Here is a 25,565-nt window from a genome sequence, read left to right as displayed (position 1 = left end):
TCTTCCCCCAACATCTGTGGTTTTCTTCATCTACTGTATTCCATGCACAACCCTGTACCATTTAAACACCTTTCTTTAGTACTGTGACATGATGAGTACCTGTCTTGACTTAAAGCATCGCACACATCAACTGCACACCCGAACAAGCCATCTCATAAGGAACACGAGGAAGGTGATCAGGCCACGCACTCAGTGGGTCAGGAAGCAGCAGCTGAGTTTTGCACAAATAAACATTACCAACCAACTGCCCAAACTTAGGCTAAGGCAATTCCGTAGCCCCGCAGTGAAAGGTGCAAACAGAAACAGGAACAGAGATGACGCTGACTGGGCAGAGTTGAGCTGATTTTCCTCAGTTTTCTTTCCTAATTTTGCCTGTTTTCTTCTCTAAACATTTTCTGACTCATGATGATATGTGGGAGGATTATACAGGCAACAGCCATACCTCCCACACCGCCACATTCAACCTGAAATCAGATCAGCACCCAGAGAAGTTTCTCTGGACACTTCTGTGCCTTCAACTACACATCCTGCTTGGACAGGATTAGGGAAAATTTGTGTATTTAATCTAAGATTTCTTCCTTTCTTTTTCTGGGGGAAAAAAAAATTGGAAAGGAGCACAAAGACACATCAAGTACCTTTTTCTTTTTTTCTCTAAGTAAATATTTCCTCTCAATTTTCACGTGAACGTTCTGTGAAAATTTATGACAAAAATTTGAATTTTAGGCAATGTTTTACAGAAAGTATTTTTATATTAACTCACATATGAGAACTCTAAAACTTGGTATCATTTAAGATTAACCCTTAAAAGAAGCACCTAATTTGCTATCATAGCAAAAAAGTGACATTAAAATAATGCTTTGGTGAACTGATAGGTGTATGAGTGTTAAGGAATATGAGTATTAAGTTATTTCCAAGGAAAGTAGAAAGATTAAATAAGGAAGAACACATTGTCCTTCTTATTTTCAGAATGATTTCCTACCTAAAGATAGACATATTGCTTAATTTTCAATCACTTCAGAGCAAGTAACTTTCTCTAAAATCTAAATCTAAAGAACGTACCTGCTATTAACAATCTCGGCAGTGTCTAATAAAAAAGCACTTAAGCACAAACTGTACTTAATTTATACGATGCATAGCTGTAAGTTATCAACCCCAGAATCCCGTGCAGGAATTAAATACACAGGTTTTCTTTACTGATTCAAGTAGGAGTTTTATCCCTCAATTGTGCAGCAGGGGAAAATGAGTCAAGGCAACCCTGCAGCAAGAAACTGCATCGTGGAGAGAGGAGAGACCCAAGTCTGCTCAGGGAAGTTGGAGAGGTAGAAAGTTTACAGACTTTCAGGCTATTCTCAGTTGTCAATACAGGAATAAACATGTCATCTGTTTTCACTGAACCCTGAGACAAAGCTATCAAAGTGATGAAAAAACTTTTTTTCTTTCTAAAGCATAGGAAGTACATTGCTGAAATGGGTTAGAGCAGGAGCAGAAAGTGCCCGAATCAACACAATACATCAGGTGGGCTGGATAAATGCTAAGCGGAAAGCCATGGGAAGAACAAACCTCCATATTCTGCTTAGAATGTATTAAAAAAGAAATGTCAGAGGACCAGTCAGTCTGGGAAAGGGGATGGAAAGAAGGAAGGTAATAAAGCAATAATCTCAAATGCACCTCTGGAATTACCCATAGTCTGCAGTGCTCTGCAGGGATTTTGAAGAGCACATTTAGAAAATTTGTTAGGAATTAGGAGAGCAGGGTCAATAAAGTTAAATTCTGTCAATAATCACTCTGTAGTATGTGCAACGATCTTCCACCACAGTGCCCAAGGGCTACCCCTGAACTTAGAACTGAACTTTTCAAATTCAAAAAGACCAATTTATTGCAGCAAGTCATTTGAGAAAATCTGACTACGGAAAAAGGGCTAAAAATAAAGCTGTTTTTTTAACACTTGGGACTGACATTTCCTTCCCCTCCCTCAAGCATCTATGAACCAAACTGCCACGAGGAATATTTAATGAATATTTTTTAAGTCATTAGCCTGGCCATAACAGGCTCTCATTTGGATGCAGGGATTTGGGAGCAGGCCACACAAGAGACCAGGTTATCAAAGATGGGGCCCAGCACTGCGCTGGCCCATCAGGGCACCCTCGTGAGGGCCAGCGCAGGATGAACTGGCTTCTCCCACAACCGGTTGTGCTCACACCTCTGAAGAGCGAGGACCAGAGCATCATGGTGTGCTGTAAGGGTGTTTTACCTGAAACTGAGCACACTGGTGCCAGTGCACTGCCGAGCACTGCAGCCCTGCAGTAATGTCTCAGGGTGCTGAGCAAGGGGACACGCCAGCTCCATCACACCACTGGGGAGCTCCAACCACCACAGCTGTCTGCATGGTCACCCTCACAGGCACCCTCAGAGAGCACCCAACCACAGGTATCAGGGATGTCTTGGTGTACAGCGTTCAGGAGGAGAAGGGTTATAAAAATTCATGGCAAGCTTATGTTTTACTTGAGTATTTACCTAACGCATGCGTTCAAAGTTAAGAAGCCCCCAAACTCTCTTCTACAATTCATAGCATTGTGGTAGCATAGGATGCTATTAATGCTGGATTGCTACAGATACCAACTGCCTGAGACAAGAAGCTACTTGATGTGGTTCACTCCTCGTGAGAGTATCTAAGGTGTGTGCTACCCAACACCAGAGTGAAATAAGTAATTTTTTTTTAAGACAACTACCTAAATCACACGTGTTTTTAAGAGGGCTACCTAGGCCCTAGACCTGCATCTTGCTCTTTTTTCCCAGACAACATTCCAACAGTCTTGTTTATTGTTAAAGGGTTCCATGATAATAATCTGCAACAGTATGTTACCAGAAAACAGAAAATGCACAGAAGTACTCGATAAACACGGTTCTTAAAAAGGACCTTCAATGTCCTTTAGATGAATGACTCTAGTAACTTCACTGCGATGACTTTTATAACAAAGGTTACTGGGATCCTGCTCCACTGTTAAGTCAATCAATTTATCCAGCAACACAGTAAGGCAAACAAATGCACCACAGTTCATACTTGCAGCAGATTTAGCTTTTGGGTATCACATAGGAAAATACACACTCCATGACAAAAATTTCAGATTTAAGCTAACTGCTGATATCAGAATATCCCACAAAGGTACACTTTGTCGCCCCTCATACTAAACAGTTTCACTGCTGCTTTCCAAATGGTCTCCAGGAACTCAGTCCTAAAGACATTTGCCAATGAAGTCCTCACCTGATGAGGCATGAGATCACAGACACATGAGATTACAGCTAAGAGCTGGCAACGCAGCACACTGGGGTCTACCCTCACCCCTCCTCTTTCTCCAGCAGGAAATTCTGTTTCAGCACAATTTAAGGATTTTGTTGACAAAACCCCACTAGGTCTCCTACAGGTGCGTGCCCGTGAGCGCCAAAACACATCAGCACCATCTGGACTGAACTGCATGCACTTGGGAACTGCTGAAGAACCCTGAAGGCTGTCCTGAGCAGGCATGGCAAATCCCAGCACACAATAAATTAAGAAACTGCACGTGTTTCTGCATGGGAAACATGACACATTTGTGACAAACCTGCTGAATGCTGCTCCAGACCTTGTGGGACTGGGTGGTCACAACTGCGGAACAATCTGCAGTTGAAAACCTTGAGTGTTTCATTCTGCACCCCTGCTTCATTCTGCTTACTTAAGCTTACCAAAAACTCAGTGAACTCAACTGCAGTTTGCGGGATACGAAACATGCGCTTTTGTGAGTACAAGCTCTGGAGTTGTAAATGACTAATATTAATAATGGGAAAAATCTGTCATGTATAAACAATATAAACAAACAGTAATAACCACTTAAATTTGTTAATCTGAGAATTTCTTTTCTCTGATCCTCTTTCATAAACAAAATATTTTTTTCATCAGACAGTATCCATTATGTTCATCCTTGGTGTAGTTACAAGGCAAAAAATGTGGATTATTGATGAAATAGATCATAATGACTCTTTCCAAGCCATTATCATTTGTCATTTAAATGTGTATTCAATGAGCTTTAATCTGCAAATTTGTCACGATTGGGAGCCATTACGATTTAACAGATTCATTGTGTTTGCTTTATTCTTTTTTTAATGTGACGCATGGTGCATGTTCCGTCGAATACATGTGAAGTAATTTTATCTACCAGAATAGATGTTTTAAAAACTTGCTACAGATGAACAACAGCTGTTTATTAAAGCCTTCAGTCTCTAAAAACACAAAAATGATAAAACACCGTATCGTTATACTAATAAATGGCCTGCAAAATCTTTATAACAAGGTATATTGCTCTTTCTTTTGAAAAGTCTCAATCTCCCATTACCACGACCAGTCAGATCTGAGATTTCAACTACATAAATTTTCTCCAATCCGCTAAATAGGAACTTTTTCAACAAAGACAAAGCAAACAAAATCAATGAATGCTCTTTCAGTGGTGTTAATCAGCCTGAACTGTGTACCATACACTTCCAAGAATCCAACCAGTATCAATCCTTGTGTAGCCGATTCTTTTTAATTCACAAGAGTCAATTAATAATAGTAAGAATAGTATGTAATACTTTGGCTAAAGCAAAATAGCATGGGAAGTTCTGCATTTTGCAGAAGGAAGGTGATACTGGATTTTTAGTTCAGTGTTTGCATAGCTGCACAATTTACAAAACTGCAAGAAATGTCAGCAATTGGCAATATGTGAGCTTTTACTGGTTTTTGGCTACGGCAGATTAAGTCCATATCCAGTTCGTATATAATTCACTTAACACCTTTTCTTACTCAAGTTTTGCAATTTCCTGAATAAAATCCCTCTGAGAGTGAGCTGCAGACTATCTGAGCAAACTCCCCTGCAGTCACCATGAACCCTAAGGTTTGCCTTGAAAGAAGACATGATGGCTAAATGCAGAAGAGCTTAATCAACCCAGAATTCAGATAATCCCCTGGTTGTGATCTCCCTTTCCTTCTTGACATTGTCCATGAATGCTGTATGGTGGGAAGGGCTCCTCAGCCAGGGACGAGGCAAGATGACAACCAGAGATCAGAACTATTCATACCGTAGCATGGTTTACCTCCTGCCTTTTCTATTCTGCAGCAGGCTGCTCTGGTTTGGGGTGGGGACATGGAGGCAAGTGATACGCACATCTGACTGACAGCTGTGCCAAGATCAGCTGGAAACTGTGGCCTCCAAAGTGGCTGTAAGACACTGTGCTCCTCCTGGGTAAGCAGCCTACAGCCCTGCCGCAGTGTGGCTGCCCTGGAGCAGCTGAAAGCTCACCCAGGCACCGCAGGGCTTGGGAGCCCTGCATGCCCCAGGAGGGGGCTCCAACCGCCCCCCAGGCCATGCCTGCAGGCTGCTGAAAGGAATGACAGTGCTGAAGGCTCTTCTCATTATACACTGCAAGACTGTAACTCCACAAAAAGCTAGCCCTTAACTGCAGTAGGACTGTGTGCACTACTGCACTCTGCCCATGTCAGCTTCATGTGGGCACATCCATGACACCCTTAAGCACTGTTTGCCCCATGTTCCCGTATTAATGAATTATTTATGGCTTTTCTGAGGATGGCTCACTTCTGCCTTAAACACAAATATTTCCAAGCATTAAAAGATATGCATCTAAAAATAAAAAAGGAATCATCTATTGGGCTTAACACAAAATAGCCTCACATAAAAGGAAGGATTTTTTAACAGCACATATCTACTTTATAGCACTGGTCTCTTAACTTTGTGCTTATGACTTAGGGAAACAGCCCCTTGGTGGATTACTTTTCATAGTTTGCTCAGTAATGTGTTTACAAAGCCATTGTTACAACTAGATGCTTATATATTTTGATATACGGCACACACTACAACAGTACATCTTCAGAGATTTCATGCTTATTTTAAAAATCCATTTAAATGTTTCTTTGCCTTCCTCCCAGCAAAACACAAGTTTATTGCCAGATACTCGAGGGCTCCACAGTCCAGTCTGACAGTAATTAAGGCTGAATTAGTGGTGCTTTGCAGGAAACGGTAACAGTGGCAAGTGTACAACAAGACGGGCCGAATCCATTTCTGACAGCAACTCCTCTGAAATAACCAACTTACTCTAGAAATCAATTTGACACTTGAAATTTCAAATAATGGCCTCTATTTTTAACTGTCTGACGTTACTGAAGCACATAACTGAGGGCCTGAGAAATGAAGTGGATTTTATTTTCCTTTGTTAGGAAACTGCTCATCTACTCACCCATTCACCCACTTTCTGCCATGTATCAAGTCAACAGTCTACTCCAGAAATCAGTGCTTTGTTAGGATGATACAACACATTATTTCAATGCAGCCTGCATTTGCCTAATGCTTACCCGGCCTGATAATGGACAGTACTGTCAATAAATATTACCGTTAAACAATGCAGTGAATGACACAAAACACATTACCCAAAATTTTGTGGGTTTGAACATCTGTAATATTTCCTCTGATATATTATATTGTATTATATTGTATTATATTATAACAATATAATACACCGATACAATACACCAATACATAACAATCGAATACTTTGGTTGTACAGTCTAAAGAAAACAAAATATATTTTTCTGTGCACACCTTCTACCTGAAGTTTAAGACTCCGAACATGGTCTTGGGATTTTGCATTAAATTTCGACACTAAGTTTTGACAAAACTATTTCTTCCAAAACTTTAATGCTGTCTACCTGTAGCTGTTATATTTTCCATATATAGTACTTATGATGCAATCTGATTCTGCAGCAGTTACCTAACTGTACAGCGCATCTAATTCAAAGGTATCTATTTATCCATTAAGAAACCTCCTATATCTGATATGTAAAATCTATACATGATTTCTGGGGTTTTTTTTTTGTGTGCGAAGATGACAACAATCTCTGCAGGGCCTTTAGAAACAGGGGCTAGTGGCTGCTAGGAGGCAGCATCCCCCTGTGTGATGGGGGGATCATTCTGGTCCTTCCTCACCTTGGGAAGGGGAGCACAGCCCTCACAGCATCCTCGGGACACTCAGGTGTTTAGGGAAAGGCACAGATTAACATGAGAAGGTGTGGCAACGTGATCTTCCAAGTTATTTTATTTTGGGACAACAGGGATTCCTGGATAAACTGGAAAAAAACAGGAAATCCTTTATGTGACCCTCAGCAACTTCTTCCTTCAGGTTGCAGCTGCATTCTGCTCTCCATGGGGAAAAAACAACTTAACCTCATTTAGCAGTGAAGGACTTGCACTATTATCTCCCTCTGACTGCTGCATTGATTAGATTGGAAAATGAGTAACTTTTATCACACTTGATCTGAAATAGCACTATCTAGCTTATGTTTATCCCTTTACATCTACAGGACAGATAATTGCATGGATCCTGGGAGTCAGACGTGACACTGTGATGTCTCTTTTGATCCCTGGTGTCAGGTTAAAGGGGAAAATAATAACCTGTGATTTAACTCTGGCCACTGTCTGGCTCCTGCTACTGGTCTGGTCTGGGTGGTTTAGACCTTTGTGAGTGCATGTCTAGCTCCCTCCTCACCATGCAGGTTCGCTTGCTGCCACCTCTAATATCAGAGTACTCTGAACTGCAACAGATTTTTGCCTAAAAAATTTGCAGACAGGTTTCCTGGGTTTTGTTGATTTGTTCTGATTTATTTTTTTTTCATTTCTCTCTTTCTTACTTTTTTAAGCACAGGGGAAGGCACATTATTTCAATTAAGCGCCTGTCACTGACAATTGTAAGCAACCTTTCTTCAGTTCCGTGCGGCAGTTGCAGTTTTAAGTTTCTCCCTGCTTCTGTCAGGATCTAATTTTCAAGGCCCCGTTGCCATGGCAGCAAGTTGGAATTTTAATCCAGTACTAAAGGTCAAGAGAGGTCACCAGTTTCAGTTCCTCTCCAATCTTCCCATAAAGAGCCACAAAAAGAAGCTGAGATAAAGGTCTGACCTAACAAAAAATTCCAGTCTAGCACCCAGCCAGACTCGAAGCCATATGATTTCTATAGGCTTTCAAATTTGTCTGGAACTATTGAAATTCATGCTAAATCGAATATGGGCAGCACTGATTCGCACTCCTCTCTGCAGAAAAGCACAGAGATGTCCTTAAAGCAGTTACATACATGTAATTTACCAGGGAGACCCCAAAAGCCAACACCGCAGCAGAGTCTACCAAGTAAAGAGCTATGAAAGCAATCTCTCATTACTGGAGGTATTTACTACTTTTGCAGCCTCAGATGAGCCCGACAGCTGCATTTCAGTCTTTCTTGTCACTCTGAGGCACATGAGTCAGCATCTTTCTTTAAAGATCTTTTTGTGAAGCATTTTGACTAAACAAGACTTTCCAGTAAGGGACGATTTCCTGAAAGCTAAACTACCTTCAGATCTTGTTTACTATTTATATCTTGCAGGGTAAAATGCTTCCTGAAATTAGGAAATCACTATTTGCCAATTCTCTAGGCCCCCTCCCGTGTTTTCCATAACATGGATTTTAATTAAGCCTACTGGAGTAAGGCTACAGACATCTCCCTCCTCCTCCAGAGCTGTACCATGTTTTTGGGAAGCTGCAGTTACAACACTAGGAAGCCTCACAATGCATTTTTCTGAGATGCATGGACACAAGTGAGGGAAGCAGCCATTCCTCCAGGAATTTAGAACAGTAATTATCCCAGCAGTGGGGAATATTTCCCTTTTTCACTGTTTGGGAGGATCTATCTGTAAGGTAAAGCTATTCTGAATCTGTGGCTCCAAGGGCTATCCAAGACATAGAATAACACAGTGAGCATGGCCTGGCCCCATGGGGTGTTGTGAGAACTTCACTTCATAAAAAATAAGCCCTCTGGTCAGAAAATTGATAGGCTTTGGAGGCCTGCTGAGCCCTCAGCCCAAAGGATAATGGTAGCAATATAAGTTCCTCTGGATGGAGAGTGTAAAGCTGAGAAAAATGTGGTGGATTATTGGGGTTGTCAGAGGGATTCAGAGGAAAGATGCAAAGGATTAGGTTGTGATATTAAGAAAAGTGGCCGTTAGTCTTACCTAGGATATTTAGGACACAAATTGGGAGTTTCACGCTCACTCTGGTATAATGAATGCCAAAATTCCTGGCAAAATCTCTCTTTCAAGGTTATCACTCATTTCTGATTACGACTATTCTGCAGCATGGTGCAGATGAATCTGGGTGACAACTTTCTCAGTTCTCAGACTACAAAGACAGTAAGATACCACAGTAAGATAGAGCAAAGAGCGGCAGGAATTAGAAGCCAGAGAGAGAAATGGTTTGGCTCTGAACCTGACATTTACTGACAGGTCAGAGATAAGACAAAAGGGAGTAGGGTGAGGTCCAAATGATGGTGGCCCGAAAGCCAAGCAAGCAGTTAGTTTTTATGCATTTTAGCAGCAAGTGTGCAGCTCACAGAACAAACAGGTGGGAGAGGTAGAGTGTGGTAGCTTCCTCTGCTCTATCCTGACTTACATTTTCAGATTTACCAAGTACATCTGCTTTTTAAAATGAACATCTGAGGTTGCACTGAAATTCGGAAGTGATTCCATCCCACAGAAATGTAAAGTGAGAGGGCGGTTTGAGACTGGCCTAAAGACATGAAGGTCCAACATATGCTACTTCCTGTAGAAAAGCTCTTTAAATACAGGGAAACCTGTGGCAGATTTGCAGTATAACCAGTTTCCAAAATGGGAACTGATACACAGTGGACAGGGAAATACATCCCAAATCCAAACGTGTCATTTTACCTGTCTCTATTATTCTGACTCTTCAAAGGTTGCAGTTCAGTGGCTGCATACGTTTTGCGGTGATGCAGTTGTGCATCATACTTGAGAACAAAGTATTTCAACTGCTACTCATTAGTTAGGGCAAATAAACATTGAATTTTAGTGGGGGGTTATACAGAGTCAGAGGAAATTCAAATGGTTCAGTGCTCACTTGAGTTGCAATCAGCAACGCTGGCAAGAATGCAGTTGGTTAGCTTGTTTCAGGTGTTCTTAAAGGCAGTAATTATGTAAGTCTCTGATTGTCAAGAAAAATTATTCAACATCGATCAGCAAAATATAAGAGAATTAATTTAGTTCCATTCCCACAATCTTTTAAACTGATTTATAAACATGTCAGGAAAAAGAGATCATGGAAAAGAATGTATTAGGAAGTAACTATTTTGACAGGGAGGTTAAGCTGTATGTGAGCCAGCTGACTAATGAAAACAAATTAAAAGTCTAATTTAGAAATTATTTTGAATAATGGGCTTATCTTCAAGGATACAGGGCTTTTAATTACAGCACTGGATTTTAACATATTTCACAGCAGCTGAAATACTTTGCAAGTTTGCTTCTACAGGCAACTGTCCATAGGAATTGCTTGTATGTTTTACTGCCAATTACTTAGTACTTTGCTCAAAGGAAAAGCCTGCAGCAGAGAGGGACAAAACGATATAATCTTTACTGACTACCATTGCTTCAAACCCAAGAACTTATGAGGCAGAAGGATGAAAAGCAAACTTCTGAGTAACAAAACAGTAAATATGAAAGATGAATGACATCTTATCAAAACAGACCCTTCTATTTTCATTTGCTATTTGTCCCTTTAATATGGTGCACTGGAGCTCTCTTAAGATTAATGGAGTTCCAATTACATGCCACTGTTGTTTCACTTATCGTAATTTGTACATGGCAGTGAAAGTCCCTTGTATTCATGACTTTCCCAGCTTACCCAGAGGGAATATCTTTGGAACTTCCTACTTTTAACAAACAGGCAGTACTTAAGTCTAGCGATCAAAGCTTGCCACACTCACTAAGTGAAAATGAACATACGCAATGAAAGCAAGCAGGCTATCAGCACTGGGGATCAATTGACACTCTTGTGCTTTCATATGATCAGTTAAAAGCTGTAATTAGGAATACTAAAATTTCATCTTCTGCAGTGTCTTACACTTGGGCTGGGTTGTGACTGGAACTCAGACACAGAGTTTGCTACATACATGGAAACATTCTTCCTATTCCAGTTGGGGATGAATTTTACACTTTTGGTTCATGGGATTGAACTGGAAATGATGCATCAACATTGAATGAATCCCAGTTTTTTGAAACTGATTCCTTTCAAGGTTAAGAATTCATCAGTGCTTCTTGATTTGAATGTTCTGAACAACAATGTTACTTGTTGTCGCATTATCCAGTATATGATCCTTGGTGTAAAATCCTCTTGATGTCTGATTACTCTTCATAAGGACCTCATGCTGATTCATTTCAAACCGTGAATTACCTTTAATTCATTGCTTGAACATGCTGCCAAATTTTGTTTTCCATGCTCCCAGGTGGCTGTCCCTGACACAGTGGAGAACTTCCAAAAAGCCATTAGATACTTCTGAAAAGCAGCTAGATGTCAAGAAGCACATTTCCATTTTCAAACAGGCTTCCATCAGGTATTATGATAATCTTTGGAATTAGAAAAGTACTGGCATTTACCGAAAATTTTTTAGAACCATGAAGTGAAATCCTGACTCAACTGAAACCAGTGGCGAGCCCCCTTTGAAAAACCCTTGCTGAAATATCACATAAAGAGTTTTAGCTGCTTGTTTCGTTCTCAAGCCCACTGTATTTAGCTGTTCTCTAGCCCCCACACAAGTTGTGCATCAGTAAGTATGATGGTTAACAAAAACTCTATAAAGTAACTTGGTTTTGTCTGATCCTCAAAAATTTGCTGCTCTAAGTTTTTAATGGTTTCCGGTAGTTCACTGAGCCCATGAGAAGGGCCTTTTAATACTGTATTAATACAGTAAGTATAGGAAGTAATTTTATGACAGGGGAAGAATACCATTATGATTACATTCTTCTTTTTAGCTAGGCTTTTATGGAAACTACTCAAGACTACACTGCAGTATGATTTCAAAACACAGGATGTGCTTGATTAAAAAGGTTCTGGGTAGTTTCCAACTGGACAGAGGCCAAATGCTAACAACCAAAACAGAACAAAAGGGCTGCGTGTTTGCGGATGACATACTTGCAATGGTAATTATATAACAGAAACCCAAGTCACAAGCTCAGTTCGTACCCTCAAATTCATGGAAGTTGACAGAAAATCCTTCTCAGTGCAATTAGTTGCACCTTATCTGTTCCTGCTTGCTATGCTTCATAATAAACTAGTCAGAGTAGACTGGCTGAAAGCTGACCACGTAATACCCAGTGGAGATATACAGTGAACTTGAAATTTAAAAAAAGGGAAGGCAAGTGCTGTAGTTTTACATAACCTGATTTCAGCTATAAAAATTCACCACTGTATACACAAGTGTGTGCACATCAACGTTCAAAATCTTATTTTCAAGATTTTTGAGTAGAAATTAGGATCTGAGGTTAGTTACATGTGCAACATAGGTGCAGAATTTAACACAATGCCAATCATGCTACCCTCTATTTTACCTGCTGCAAAGCACTGGGGATTTGGATTCTCCAGCATGTGGATGTAATAGAAGACACTGAAATAGTATAAAAAGCATGAAATTTGTGTTTTAGAAAGCTTTGCTTAGACAAGAAAGAAGTCATGCATCTTGCATTCCTCTACAACATCAAGATGCTGGTCAATTAATCTACCTTGCAGTATGTTGCCTCCATTCTGCCCCCTAAAAGCACGGACCTGAAAGCTTATCTTGCAAAGACCATACATCTCTTTGGCATGATCTTCCATGATGCCAATATTTCTACACCTGAACTCTGTAATGACATACAGGCAGCTTAGCTGCCTATATTCTTATTCTGGAGCAGAATATATCCTAGTAAAGTATCTTTCTTCTCCATGCATTGCTCAGCTGGTCATGGTATAACTCAGTGACCATGGTAAATGCAAGCACATTACAGCCAATTTCTATGGATTTCTAACAAAGCCAATGGCATCCATAAGACTGTCACTAGGACCAATGTAAATGGAAAATATAACTTAAGTTTCACTTTAATTGCACGTAAACCTATAAAAGTTGGGGAATATATAGAAGTATGTCCAAGTTAAAAGGTCTTCAACAAAGCATACAGATGAACAAACCCAAATTCAGTCAGATTTGATCAAACTGAAATAGAGATAACAGATCCCATTGACAAAACACATAAGGAATTGGTAGGCAATACAGTTTTGAAGTTAGTAAGACCATGCTGTGGGGTTGACAGTGCAGCAACAAATGTTACTGGGGATAAGATGGACTGCAATTTCACTCATATACTCCAATATTCCTGAAACCAACCAATGTTAGAAAGATTAAATCCTTCTTAATGCAACTGCAATCTGATAAATACTATATTATTAAAATACACAATGACTGCAGGGGCTGTCAATCTACTAGGGTTTATTTGGATCGCACTATCCGGCTCTACTTGATACCATTACATCTTTCTGCCCCACTCTTTGCTTTAATTTCATTATGTCCTCAAGTACTGTAATTCCCAGTGAAAGTGGCGGTGACTGCACACGCAGATCTAAAGAAACAAATTGGCCTCGTAATCCCAAGTCTCACAGTGGACTGCCTTCTAACCTCCCAAAGCCCTATGGAAATTCTTAGAAGCTGCCTTAACAATTTTTCTGCAGTAAAAGAGAAAAAGTGATAGTAATGGGTGAGCTGATCTTCATTTGGAAGCTAAAAATAAAAGTAGCTTTATTGCAGCTCTGATCTCTCATGTGTAAAATCTATCACCTACCATAAGAAGGCAGTTCATTGCAGCAGAAATCTGATTGATAGTACTGGAACTTTAGATCAAGCAGCAGAACAGAGAGCAACTGGTTCATAAAATGTACTCAGTGTCTTCGGGTTTTATATCAGGCTTCCTATAGAGAGCTTTGGTCCCATTAAATGCACTATATACCACTGAGCTCTGAAGCACTGTTCTTTTGAAATTCAGCTTATAACTATAAACCATGATTGACAAGTCTATTACTGTTGGTTACAAACTATTGAAATATTGTATTTTATGGTATACACACTAAAATATTTTTCACAGTGGAATCCAAATTCACTTGCTTTAGGAGAAAAATAATTTTAAGGTATAATAATATTTTTTTTTACTTTTTTTATACTACGGAACATGCTTGATGTTAGGTTTGGATTGCTTAGATGTTCCAACACATGAATGCACCCATTCTGTTACCAGGAACAGTGGGTATAGTTGGCTAGAGTCTTTAAAAAAAAAAAAAAAGAAAAGAAAGCCACTACTGGAAAAAATCGAATAGCAAAGGGCAAAATCTAATTTGTTCCTAAGTTTCACAAACAAATGCTATTCATGCAAATTAATCTACTTATCATTAGCATTCCCAGCCAATTCTCAATCTGAAGAAAAAAACATTCCACTTTAAAATCTAATTGTTTGTTTAACCGTAATTTTTAAAGCTTCACTCAACAAACTTTATTTGAATGAGCACTTGCATGACTTCAGTATGTGAGTAAAGAACTGGATCTTCAGAACCTGGTAAGTACATTAATGGATTTGGCATCTAGATCTAGTCTAGTCCTGCATTTCTTATATGGTCACAGACAAATCACTGAACTCCAACAAGTCCTTTCCTATACATAAGCTTGCACAAAGAATCAATACATTTACATTCACTTTAAAAATGTATGTAGGTATCTCTGCACTGATTTTACTTCCCCTACAGGGATTTACTTAAAATTGCATCTTTGGTAAATTGAGGGGAACCACTAGAATAATTTTGCAGTAATTTTAAATGAACATATTGTATTTATACAAATGTCAGTTAAGCTGGTGCAGTTCTGCATTCAGTGGTTGAAAGTGCTTGAACGTTAAAAAAAAAAGCAGATTTGAACTAAAATCAGACCCACACATTTTCATAACCAACAACCTACTTTTCAAAGTTATTATTTAATTCTTGTTTGTAAATTACTTTGAGGTCCTGGGGTAAAAGGAAAAAACTAGTTCAGTCTCAACTCACTGCTACATTATTGCAGCCTTAGCACCAAAGAAAAATGGTTTAACACAATGGAGAATTAGCTCTCACAATTTTCAACTGTCATATTTATAGATCATCTGTGATTTTCAGCTGTTTCAAAGAGTATGAAACTGAAGACCAGCTTTTCAACACCAGCTAGTAGAATCATTCTGTATGATGTGTTTCACTCTCACTGTATGAATGTTAAAATTCCTGCATCATCTGCTCATTGGGTTGCATTTTCTATTGTAAGAGGCTTAGTATCTGATGAGAGAAGCATAAAAGTGATTTAATTTTGGCAAGCTCTACAACTAAAATCAGCATTATTTCTGCTTAATAAACTCATCTTTCACACATACCTCTGTTAGCAAATGCTTAAAAAGAAGAAACAGTAATAAGCACTGAAAACATAAAACTGGTTTATGGCTAATTTTTAAGGACTACTGAGAACACCTGAACACCAGGACAAGATTATGAGCAGAGCTAGATTTTAGGTACCTTTGGAGAAATAAGCTCATTCTTTATGATAAATTTAAAATGAGATTTAAAGCTGGAAATAATAATACTTACGACTTTTGTGGCACTGACTTAGCTGCAACTTTCCCTGCTGGATCACTCCACTCTGCAAACAAAGGAAACACATTTTCAAATGTCAAAAGATTACTGTAGAATTAAAATGCACCCAAAGCTGTCAGCCCATCTAATTATACTTGGTTTCACAACATGCCACAATGCATAACATGTAATAAAAAATGGAACTGATCTGCTTTAGCACCATAGAAATTAATTTTTTCGCCTTTGTTTTAATGATGTTAAGTAGGGAAAAAGCAAAAAAAATACCCAACCCTGACTGTTAGGACTAAGATGATAAGGACCTACTTTGTACATTGTATCCTGAGGTCAGATGTTGGGAGTCCTACAAAGAAGAACACACAAAATGTCAGCATTAATTAAGTAAGATGAAGAAGGTAAGACATATCTTGGCTTGCTAGATTAAGGGCATGGCATTACACAAACAGGGAAGGAGATGGGACAGGGAAGGGATCATGTGATTGTTAAGGCAGCACCAGTGACAACATTAACTGTGGAGACGGAGCAGCACTGACGGATCCTTTCACAGTTCACACAAGGGCTTGTCCGCAGCAGCTGTAAATCTGCATACTCCCTTCATGGAGACACTGCACAGACTTATACCTGCAGTGGTCCCAGGCTTTTTCCGGGTTTGGTCATGGATGTGGGTATGAGCCATCCATGCTGTACAATTCAGACTGCAGCATGAATGCATCTATGCATTTAATTCAGCACCACTACCTTTCTTTTTCTGATCTCACTACTTGGAAATACAGTAACCTTTGATTGATAGTCACTACTTTTATTTGGACTGTGACACAGGATTTGATAAAGACGCAGGAAACAGATCTTCACTTGATGGAAATTGGTCCAAATCCAATGAAGTCAATGGAAGCACAACAACTTTAAACCGGCAAAGAATCTGACTTGCAACACTGAGCATGCTAATTCCCAGATTCTTGTTGGCTCACAGCAACTAAGCTGCTTCCTTAATGTCACGGTGTTTTCTGGCTTATTTTTTCTCTATGCTTTATAGTCCACAGTGATTGTAATCAGCTTTCCTTCCAAGCAGAGTTTGATCATCTGAAATTAAAGTGTTATTTACAACCTCATCTTACGGCCAGGCACTACTTTGCTGGAAGTGTTAGTTCTGTAGAATGCTGAAGTCATTAAAGCCCTCACTGCACTTCCTCTTAGGGCATTATTAGTTCCTAATATTATACTGTGCTGTCAGTCAGTCCCTTGTGAAGTAAAACACGTCCTAAGAGTAAACATGGCACTTTCAATTTGAATGTCAAAGGGATAAATTGTTCTGGTAAGTTCCACCTTTTTATCACACTTTTTTATATATGTTTCTATTTTTGTTAATAGTTGAGATAATAATTGAGAACTTCTAATACTGCCCATCTCTGCACAGTCTAGCTACATTATGTCTAAGATCTACAATTTGGCTAGGTATAATTGATTTAATGTGATGTTCTGAACAGACATTTCTGTTGTATTTTTTGAAGTAAAACTAGCAAACTTGGAAACATTTATATGCTTGCCTGTTTCCTGAAATGTGAGCTCAAAAAAAGAAATCTAATTTATATTTTGCATTGAAGTGATATGGTCAAGAACTCTAGGATCAACATTTAACATGCCCAGAAATTAACTTTGATGTGGATCTTAGAAGTTCAAAGCAAACTTCATAGAAAGAGAAAAGCAAACCAAAATTTTAGCTTCTCTGAACCTATGCTTATTCTGCTGCCAGTGAGGATAGTGACAGTCTGCAGGACTTTGACCAGCTTCTGTAGGGCCCATCAAAGCCAGAATGCTAAATTAATAAATGGTATAAATTAAAAAATTTATACAACTTCCAGTGGGCAAACCCCTCCCCGCTCACTGTATGCACACAGCTCAGATTCCACTTTCCTCTAAATAGGTTCGACTGACTTTAACCCAGTTTGCAATGAGGATTATACTCCTGCATGATTATGACTTCTGATGCTTAATGCTGCAGCAGTTAACTGCAGTGACAATGGCAGTGCTGGAGCAGTGACAATCATTTTCCACTAAAACAAGGCATTCAGGGCACTGGCTTTGTTTTTTTTAAGGAGCCACAGATACTAGTAATTTCATGAGATTTTCAATTAAGTATGGCGGCTGCATTTCAGACAGGGGAATATCTGCCAAACAGATAAAATCAGTAAGAGGAAAATCACATTCCAGCTTCTAAAACACAGTATGATTGCTTGAACCATAATGTCAAGTAGTACCAGTTTTATAAGCTATTTTCCAAGGTCCTGCCTTTAGAAAGAAACTTGATGTAGCTCCATGTCAAACTGGGGTAGATTTCTCACCCTAGGGAAGTTCTCGCCTTTCCCGAACATCAGCAGCTTGCAGTTGTTCTGTTCCCAGCAAAAGACACCTCTGGCAGTAACTGCCCTGGGTATGGGCTCGAACTCTAACAGTGCTACCAGAATCATAGCTAGAAGGCAACAACGGAATTTAGGCTAAAGGCATGTTCAAATCATACAACTAAATGATTCACTGTGTGTTAGGTGAACTGCAGGTACTCTCCAGGCATGTGTTTTTGATGTGGGAAGTGCCGAGCGCGTGCTTTTAACAAGGCCAACACTCAGGAGCGCATTGCACAACTTGCTGTACCTTTGGAGTGTGCGCACAGATGCCACAGCACTGTTCACATGCAGGAACATTTTAAGTCACTGTAATTTGACCGTACAGCCTAAACCTCATCATGCAATCAATGACTAAGTAGGAAAAATGACCTTTCAGCCACTGCGTTGCACAAACAATAATGGAAAAAACCAAGCAAATAAAATATATTGTACTTGATGTAGAAAGACTCTTGTAACAACAGGGATAAAGTTCACTTTGCCTCCACTGCAACTCACCAGCTTTAAAATAAGCTGTCCTACCAGTAACAACAATCTGATTGGGAATTTCCAACTAAAAATAGTCTTAAGAAATTTTTGAAAATGGAACCAATTACAAAAATAAACTTGCCAGTGAAGAACACTCCACAGCACAGAATGTTAATTGGGTCACTGGTTAACCTACTTGTACCTTGCTTGGGATAGAAAACTTGGTCTGCTCAGCCTTGCCAGGAGTGTGAATAGCAGTAAGAGGAGGAGGCCAGGAATGGGTCATCTCCTAGGGAAGAAACAAACCATGTTTTTGAAAACAGTTCAAATACATAAAGAAGAAAAAGAGGAAAAAAATTATCATGTATTCTCCACTGGGCGTGAAGATGCTATTGCTTAAGGAAGCATCACCACCCATCCTTATCTGGCAGATGACCACCGTGACTACCCAACAGGCAGCATTTCCTGGGAATAGGGTGAGGACAGGAATTACTCTTGAAAATTACGGCCATCTGTGTCTTCACCAGGTGGCAGCCGGCTCCACCTCTGTGGTCAGCCTGTCAAGCTGCACGAAAGGAGCCAACAGGTACAGAATAGGGTTGTACCTGCAAAGGCTAAGCAGGAAGGGGCTCCTCCTCCTGCATCGCACTGGATGCAACTCTATATAGGATTGCATGGTGGCAAAATGCAACCTTATTCGATAGTGCACAGTGGCAAAACGAATCAGAGGCAAGTCAAGAAAAAGCTGGAGTGCTTGCAGCATGAATAATGCATGCTGTAGAAGAGAGTGTAAGTGTCCTATGCTCCAAAGCATCTTCTCACAGCACTGGCCGCAGGCACTGTGGTTTGCAATGTCACAGCATCAAAGCACTATTGATTCCATTTTAAAATGAGGGACTGAGAGGTAAGGTGATTTGCAAGCGAGTTCCACAGAAAGCCCATACTTAACTAGGAAATCCAGGTCTCTGGTGAAGACCTGCCTACCGGACCACTTAAGCAACACACCTCTTTTCTGTACAGTGTGTTAGTTCTTCATTTGCACACTCAGGTTCCAAAGATCTTCAAAGAACCCCCCTGGGTGCCCATGGCTATGGGAACAAGCAGAAGAGACAGTGCACCCCCTGCTTTTTCATGCTGAGTCCTAGAACCACCGCCACACTGAGCGTGGTGGGAGCAGATCGGGGCTTAAGTTCAGACCAGGGGGATAGTCAGTAAAATAGAGAAACGGCAAGTGTTGTTTTAGGCAGAGCTTGTAAATGCCCTTCTAATGAGTGTGTTTTATGGTAGATGCTGCTCCATTCTCTCTTATCTTTGTTTTTAATTTAATAAATAGTCAGAGAGGCAGTAATACTTGTCTCTGGCAATCTGTTTTATCTTTTCCTTGGTTGTTTTCCTTTGCCTACAAAGCTCAGAACAGATTCTTTCTTGAGACAAGGGAGACAAAGAGCAAAAGAGGGTCTGACCTAGGATATTTTGTGTGCAATGGCCATAATCCTGACTGCAGTAATCTAAGCTTCCCAGCTGCATTTTCTCACTGGTCAAGCCCAGGGCCAGCTATAACAAAGCTTACAAGCACACAAATTTCTGTAAGTAACATGACAATCACTGCGAATGCTCCACAAATAAAAATATAACATAATACAATAAATGAAAGATAATGTAACTGTTGTCAAAAGGGCAGTGTGGTGGGTGCATATGGACTAAAGAATCTCCTGGGTGGCTACAGCTGGGTACTAATGTATAATTCACAGAAGACAGAGCTGGCAAATTTCAGGTCTCCAGTTGTCCCTCACAAATTATGTGTCATACATGAGGTTAGGAGAGAGAGAAAGGAAAACCATGCACCACGGTTCTCAGTTAGTGGGACAGATGGACATGTAAACTTCCCCCAGGCTCCTCTTAGGCACTGGTATTTTACTGAAGCCCATCAAATTTCCACCCTTAGCAATGCTGCTACTGCCGCAAGGTCTTGTGAGCCCCTCAAGGGACAGAGTTCAGGAATGACCGCTATGGAGAGGAGTCCTCACCTTGTCCTGGTAGAGGCTGGTCCAGCAGCTCAGCTCCGCTGGGCTCTGCTGCGCTGCTTCCACCAGCACAGCGCACCATGGACACGGTTGCAGTGAATCATAGAATGTTTTGTGTTGGAATGGTCCTTCAAGCTCATCCAGTTCCAACCCCTGCCACGGGCAGGGACACCTTCCACTAGAGCAGGTTGCTCCAAGCCCCTGTGTCCAACCTGGCCTTGAACACTGCCAGGGATGGGGCAGCCACAGCTTCTCTGGGCAACCTATGCCAGCGCCTCAGCACCCTCACAGGGACAAGCTTCTTCCTAGTATCTAATCTAAACGTCCCTTCTGTCAGTTTAAAACCATTCCCCCTATCCCGTCAGTACAGCCCCTCTCCAGACTTCTTGTCATCCCCTTTAGGGACTGGAAGCTGTTCCGTCTTCTCCAGGCTGAACAAGCCCAGCTCTCTGAGCTTGCCTCCAGAGCAGAGCTGCTCCAGCCCTTGAAGTATCTTTGTGGCCTCCTCTGGACTCGCTCCCACAGGTCCATGTCCTTCTTGTGTTGGGGGTCCCAGAACTGGATGCAGGACTGCAGGGGGGGTCTCATGAGAGCGGCACAGATGGGAAGAATCCCCTTCCTCAACCTGCTGGTCACGCTCCTTTTGATGCAACCCAGGATTTGCTTTTGGAAAGCCCAATGTGCACTTGACCAACACCCTTTCTCCTCAGGGCTGCTATCCTTTCTTCACTCAGCCTGTGTTTGTGTTTGGGACTGTCCTGACCCAAAAGGCTGCACAGCTACGACAACGTAGCCTGGGGCCAAGTTTTGCCACTTCCTTGCGTAGATGACCCAGGGACAGGGGAGGGTGCAGATGTCTCTGCACTCCTGAAAAAGCCTTTGGGTTTCTGCCTGTGGAGCTCAGGGCTTGTTTCCACTGCACAAAGAGGAGGGAGAGGCAGCTCATGAAGAGCTCTTTGCTCCTGGTGGGTGAGGCTGCAGCAGCTCAGTGCAATGATGAGAAGTCCCGTGTTATATTGCATTGATTGATTGAGCTCTGCACAGAGGAAGGCAGAGAAAGATTTAAGCATCCAGTTAACTTTTCTGTGAGATAATATAATCCAAATCCTACACGCCTCTGCCAAATCCTATGCCATAGAGGTTGCTTTGTGGCAAATCTCGTCATCACAGAACAATGAAACAGAGACCATATCACACAATTAAAAGAGGGACAGGCAGCCTGATTGAAGGCAGAAATGAAGCCTATTCTAGAACTGCAATTATAGGTTTGACCTCAGTCTCTTCCTGACCATGCATAAAAGCCTGGATTCAGAGAGCCTAGGATTCATGGGAAGGTGATGCCAGCAAATAACTCAGAATATTCACTGTCAAAATGTATCTGAAGTCCACTGTGTACCAACTTGGTGTGCTGAAGTGTAAGCAAATCTAGTCACCTCCCTGTTCACAGACACCTGAACACAAAACAGCGGGAAAAGGAAAAATAAGTCTGCTGTTACCTGAGGAAATGCAATTATAAAGTAAGAAATCCTGACTCCACTGAGGTCAGAGGCAAAAGTGAACTTCAGTGAGGTCAGGACTATCCGATCCATGCATTTACAGAGCGCCCTTATGAGCACCAAAGTCTATTACAAACATACAAGCTACCTACATGGAATCATTTCACTGAGGTTATCACTGTAATAAGAATTATTGCATAGAAAACTCCAAACATGATCACACACGCAAAACAACTCAAGCATTTAAAGCTCAGCATGTAAACAAGCACTGTGTGTGAAGTGTTGAGGAAGTACATAGTTACTTAAAGAAACATATCTACCTACAGATAGATGCCACAGCACTGCTGACCAAAGAACATGAGTGACTATAGTGAAAGTTTTGAGGTTACTCATCTGAGCAATGTCACTTCAAAATGCAGGGGCAGCAATGCACCAGCCACCACGGAGCTGGGCATTATACTCACATAGAGCACTCCCGAGCTACAGAATGACATGCACAAATGGCACTGCACTGGTTCCAGCAAAGGGTCAAAGCCTCAGCCCCACATCCTGCAGAGATGCGGCCCTGTGCTTAACTCTCTCCCACTCTGTTCCTTAAGCACGTGCGCATTACTCTGGAGAATCAGAAGAAAGGATGTCATTTGTTTCATCATCCACATGACTTCACCATTCTTTGCTATGCCCTGATTTCTTTTGGCGGTACCTCATCTTTAAGTACTTGTTAAACTCTATTTTGTTTAACTTGTGAAATCTATCTACCTTCTAGTATGTTATTACTATAAATAACCACACAAAACCTCTGTGTGTTGTGTATGCACCCATTAAGATGTATATATAAACATCTTGGTTTGTAAAAACCTGTGAAAGTAGGCAGGGAATTGCATTCATTTATTTTTTTTTTTTCCAGGAAAACTTAAAAAACTTTAATCAATCCAAATTTTGAAGTATTTAGAAGTTCCTGGAAGCAACAATAATAAAACTGAGCATATGAAATGCTTTAAAGAGGAATTTAATGGAAACAAAGTAATCCCACAAAATTGAGTTAGGATTTATTTTCACATGGTTTGGACTTAAAATAATTCCAAAATCATGTTAACTGTTGGAGTGGGTAGATGACTGCTGTGGAAGCATGCATTTTTTTATAGACCTGGAGATTAAATGAGAAAGTAAACCTGCACAGTTTTTTGACTGAAAAGTCACTGTGGTCCTCCGATGTCGTAACATCAAGCATCCTCCTTTCTGAAAATTATTTAAACATTGTTTTAATTGACTCCATGTGCTTTATTTATTGGAGCTAGGCATGCTCGTGTCTTCAGCTAAGTCTGCTTTTTTCAGCTATAAAAGCCCTCAGGTAGGTAACTAAGAAAGACACATGCAGATGTGATCTAATGAATCACCCAAAATAGAAATACTCCAAGAAAACTTTTTAAGGGCTGCAAATGTACAAGGCCAAATCATGATTTAAATGGAAGGAAAGGGCTGGGGAAGGATTTAAACTTGTAAGTTTCTAAGGGAAAGGTCAGTGCGAGAGACCTGAGTACAGGGGATATGGGGCAGATGGTAAACAGCTTTACAAAACCAGTCCCTAAAATTAATAGCCACCTTTGAGATTTATTTTTCTCTGTATTTCATTTTTCCTCATCTCCTTCTTGTTCAAAAGAAAGTGTGCAGTGTTTTTAAATACAGATAAAAGCGCTGAGCCAGCCTCTAAGAGGTCATTATGGGAAAAAAGGAGCTAGCGGGTGTACTCTGTGTTCCTACTGAGGCAGCTTCCCTTCCCTTCCTACAGTGCACTCTAAACTGCTTAGCCTGATCTAATTTGAAGTCTCCCAAGACACAGGGCTCATGCTACTTCCCTTGGGAGAATTGAGGGGAGACATGAGAACAGTCTTTAATTACAGAAGAGCCATTGAGAAAGGAGAAAATAATCTGTTCTCCAGTTTTCTGGTGGATATGAACTTAAACTGCAGCCAGAAAGATTCCAGTTAGACTTAAGAAAAAGCTCTCTTAAAGGTAAGGGCCGTGCAGCACTGAAACCGATTGCCCAGAGAGCTACACCAACTCCATCTTTGGAGGAACACACTTAGGAAGAGATTAGCACACATCAGTCAGGAATGGTTTAGTCAGAATTGATTCCTGCATTGCCACAGGAATATGTAGTAAATAATGAGCTTTCTAAGACCCCTCCCAGCCCTTTTTCTTGTTCTGTAGTTTGCTAGATCTCTTTTGGCCAAACGCTACCCTGACTGCCCCTCTTGTGGACAGCAGATCCACAAACAGGCAGAATGAGAAAGCAACAATCCCAGTGTTTTTCTTCTGTGGCATTAGAGTTCACAAAGGCAGATTCAGGACTGACACCTTGCCCACATCATTAAAGGGCAGCCAGAGGAGCAGGAGGAGCAGCCCTGCAGACGTAGCTAGCAATAAACGCAGTCTGAGGCCACTGCTGCTAGGGACCTTATTCATTGTATTCCCTCTGCCAACTGCCCTTCTAAGTCCTTTTGTCTCTTAGCTAAATCTGTTGCTTTAAATTTTCTCCAGTTTTTGGTTACACAGTATGTTAAAGTTGCATTCAGAAAAAATTAATATATGGTGAATAGATGTTCTAAGGTTATCACAAACTTGATGTTACAGCTGGTGCTAAGCAACCTACTGCCTTGATGGAATAAAGATAACCAAGTGATTTACCATTTATTAAAGACTTTCTAATGATTTATTAAGGTTTTATTAACTATTTATATCAATGCAACCTTAATAAAAAGCATGTCTTGTTTCACAGAATCTTTCTGGTTTCTGCATTTATACAGACCTGATCAAACTCTCTCTGCTAGGAAGGCAGCAATGCATGAGGAGCAGCCACATTTTATGTGTGTGATGAATACTGAATTAAAAAACATCTCAACCCGTTTTATCTTTGGGAAAAAGGCTAAAGAAAGCATGAATATATAGATATATATTTACACATGTACATGCAAATGACACTAAAGCCTAAATGAACACAAAGGCAATAAATCTATGTTGGCTTTTTTTCACTCATATTCCATAGGAAGGAATGGGAAATTTGCACAAGCAGTTGAGAGTATCCTGACCAGTAACGTGGCCTGCTTTATACTGGGCCAAAGGCTTCCTGAGGAAGGGATTTTGTCAGTATTGACACAGACATGATAGATACATTCATGGATATGTATTTGATTACCATGTTCCAGCATCAAAGGGATACCACACCTTTTCTCCTGTAAAGAAAAAAACCAACCCAAACAAAAACCCTTTCACTGATGGCTTGATGATCTCCAAGAGAAAGTCAGTTTTACTGGTATGAATGCTAAGACAGGAAAAAATTTTCTCATGTGAATGTTCTAGCAAGGTTATTACAAGTGGCTAGTGCCCAGTATATAGCTTTGGAGGAACAATGTGTCAGCATCTGCAATGCCTTTGTCATACTAGAATTTATCTTGCTATTGTACCAAAACCTACTAAGAAAGACATTTGGAAATACAGTGCATACAAGCTTGAGTTTATTATTGAAATACTAAAGTTTATTGTACAAAAAGTAACCATTTCCCTGACCACAATCTAAACACACTGTGTTCAACTTGTGGGTTTTATCAATGAGAACAGGTTCCCTATGCTCAAGTGGCGTATGGGATGCATTCCTTAACT

General features: G+C 40.5%; 1 protein-coding gene across 1 annotated transcript in view; it reads right to left on the bottom strand.

Moving 5' to 3' along the window:
* The window catches only part of AFF2 (AF4/FMR2 family, member 2), a gene marked incomplete at its 5' end in the record, with an annotated part of 236,281 nt that overhangs the window by 99,771 nt on the left and 110,945 nt on the right, over positions 1-25,565 (bottom strand). The window contains 3 exons of the mRNA XM_010023482.1: positions 15,519-15,570; positions 15,828-15,864; positions 18,582-18,674. Coding sequence (XP_010021784.1) covers positions 15,519-15,570; positions 15,828-15,864; positions 18,582-18,674 — 182 coding nt within the window. The remainder of the gene's footprint in view (positions 1-15,518; positions 15,571-15,827; positions 15,865-18,581; positions 18,675-25,565) is intronic.

Source organism: Nestor notabilis, unplaced genomic scaffold (assembly GCF_000696875.1).
Source record: "Nestor notabilis isolate BGI_N333 unplaced genomic scaffold, ASM69687v1 scaffold2461, whole genome shotgun sequence".
NCBI classification, from domain to species: Eukaryota; Metazoa; Chordata; class Aves; order Psittaciformes; family Psittacidae; genus Nestor; species Nestor notabilis.
Note: the sequence above shows the minus strand (reverse complement) of the source record. Positions and strands in the feature narration are given on the sequence as shown.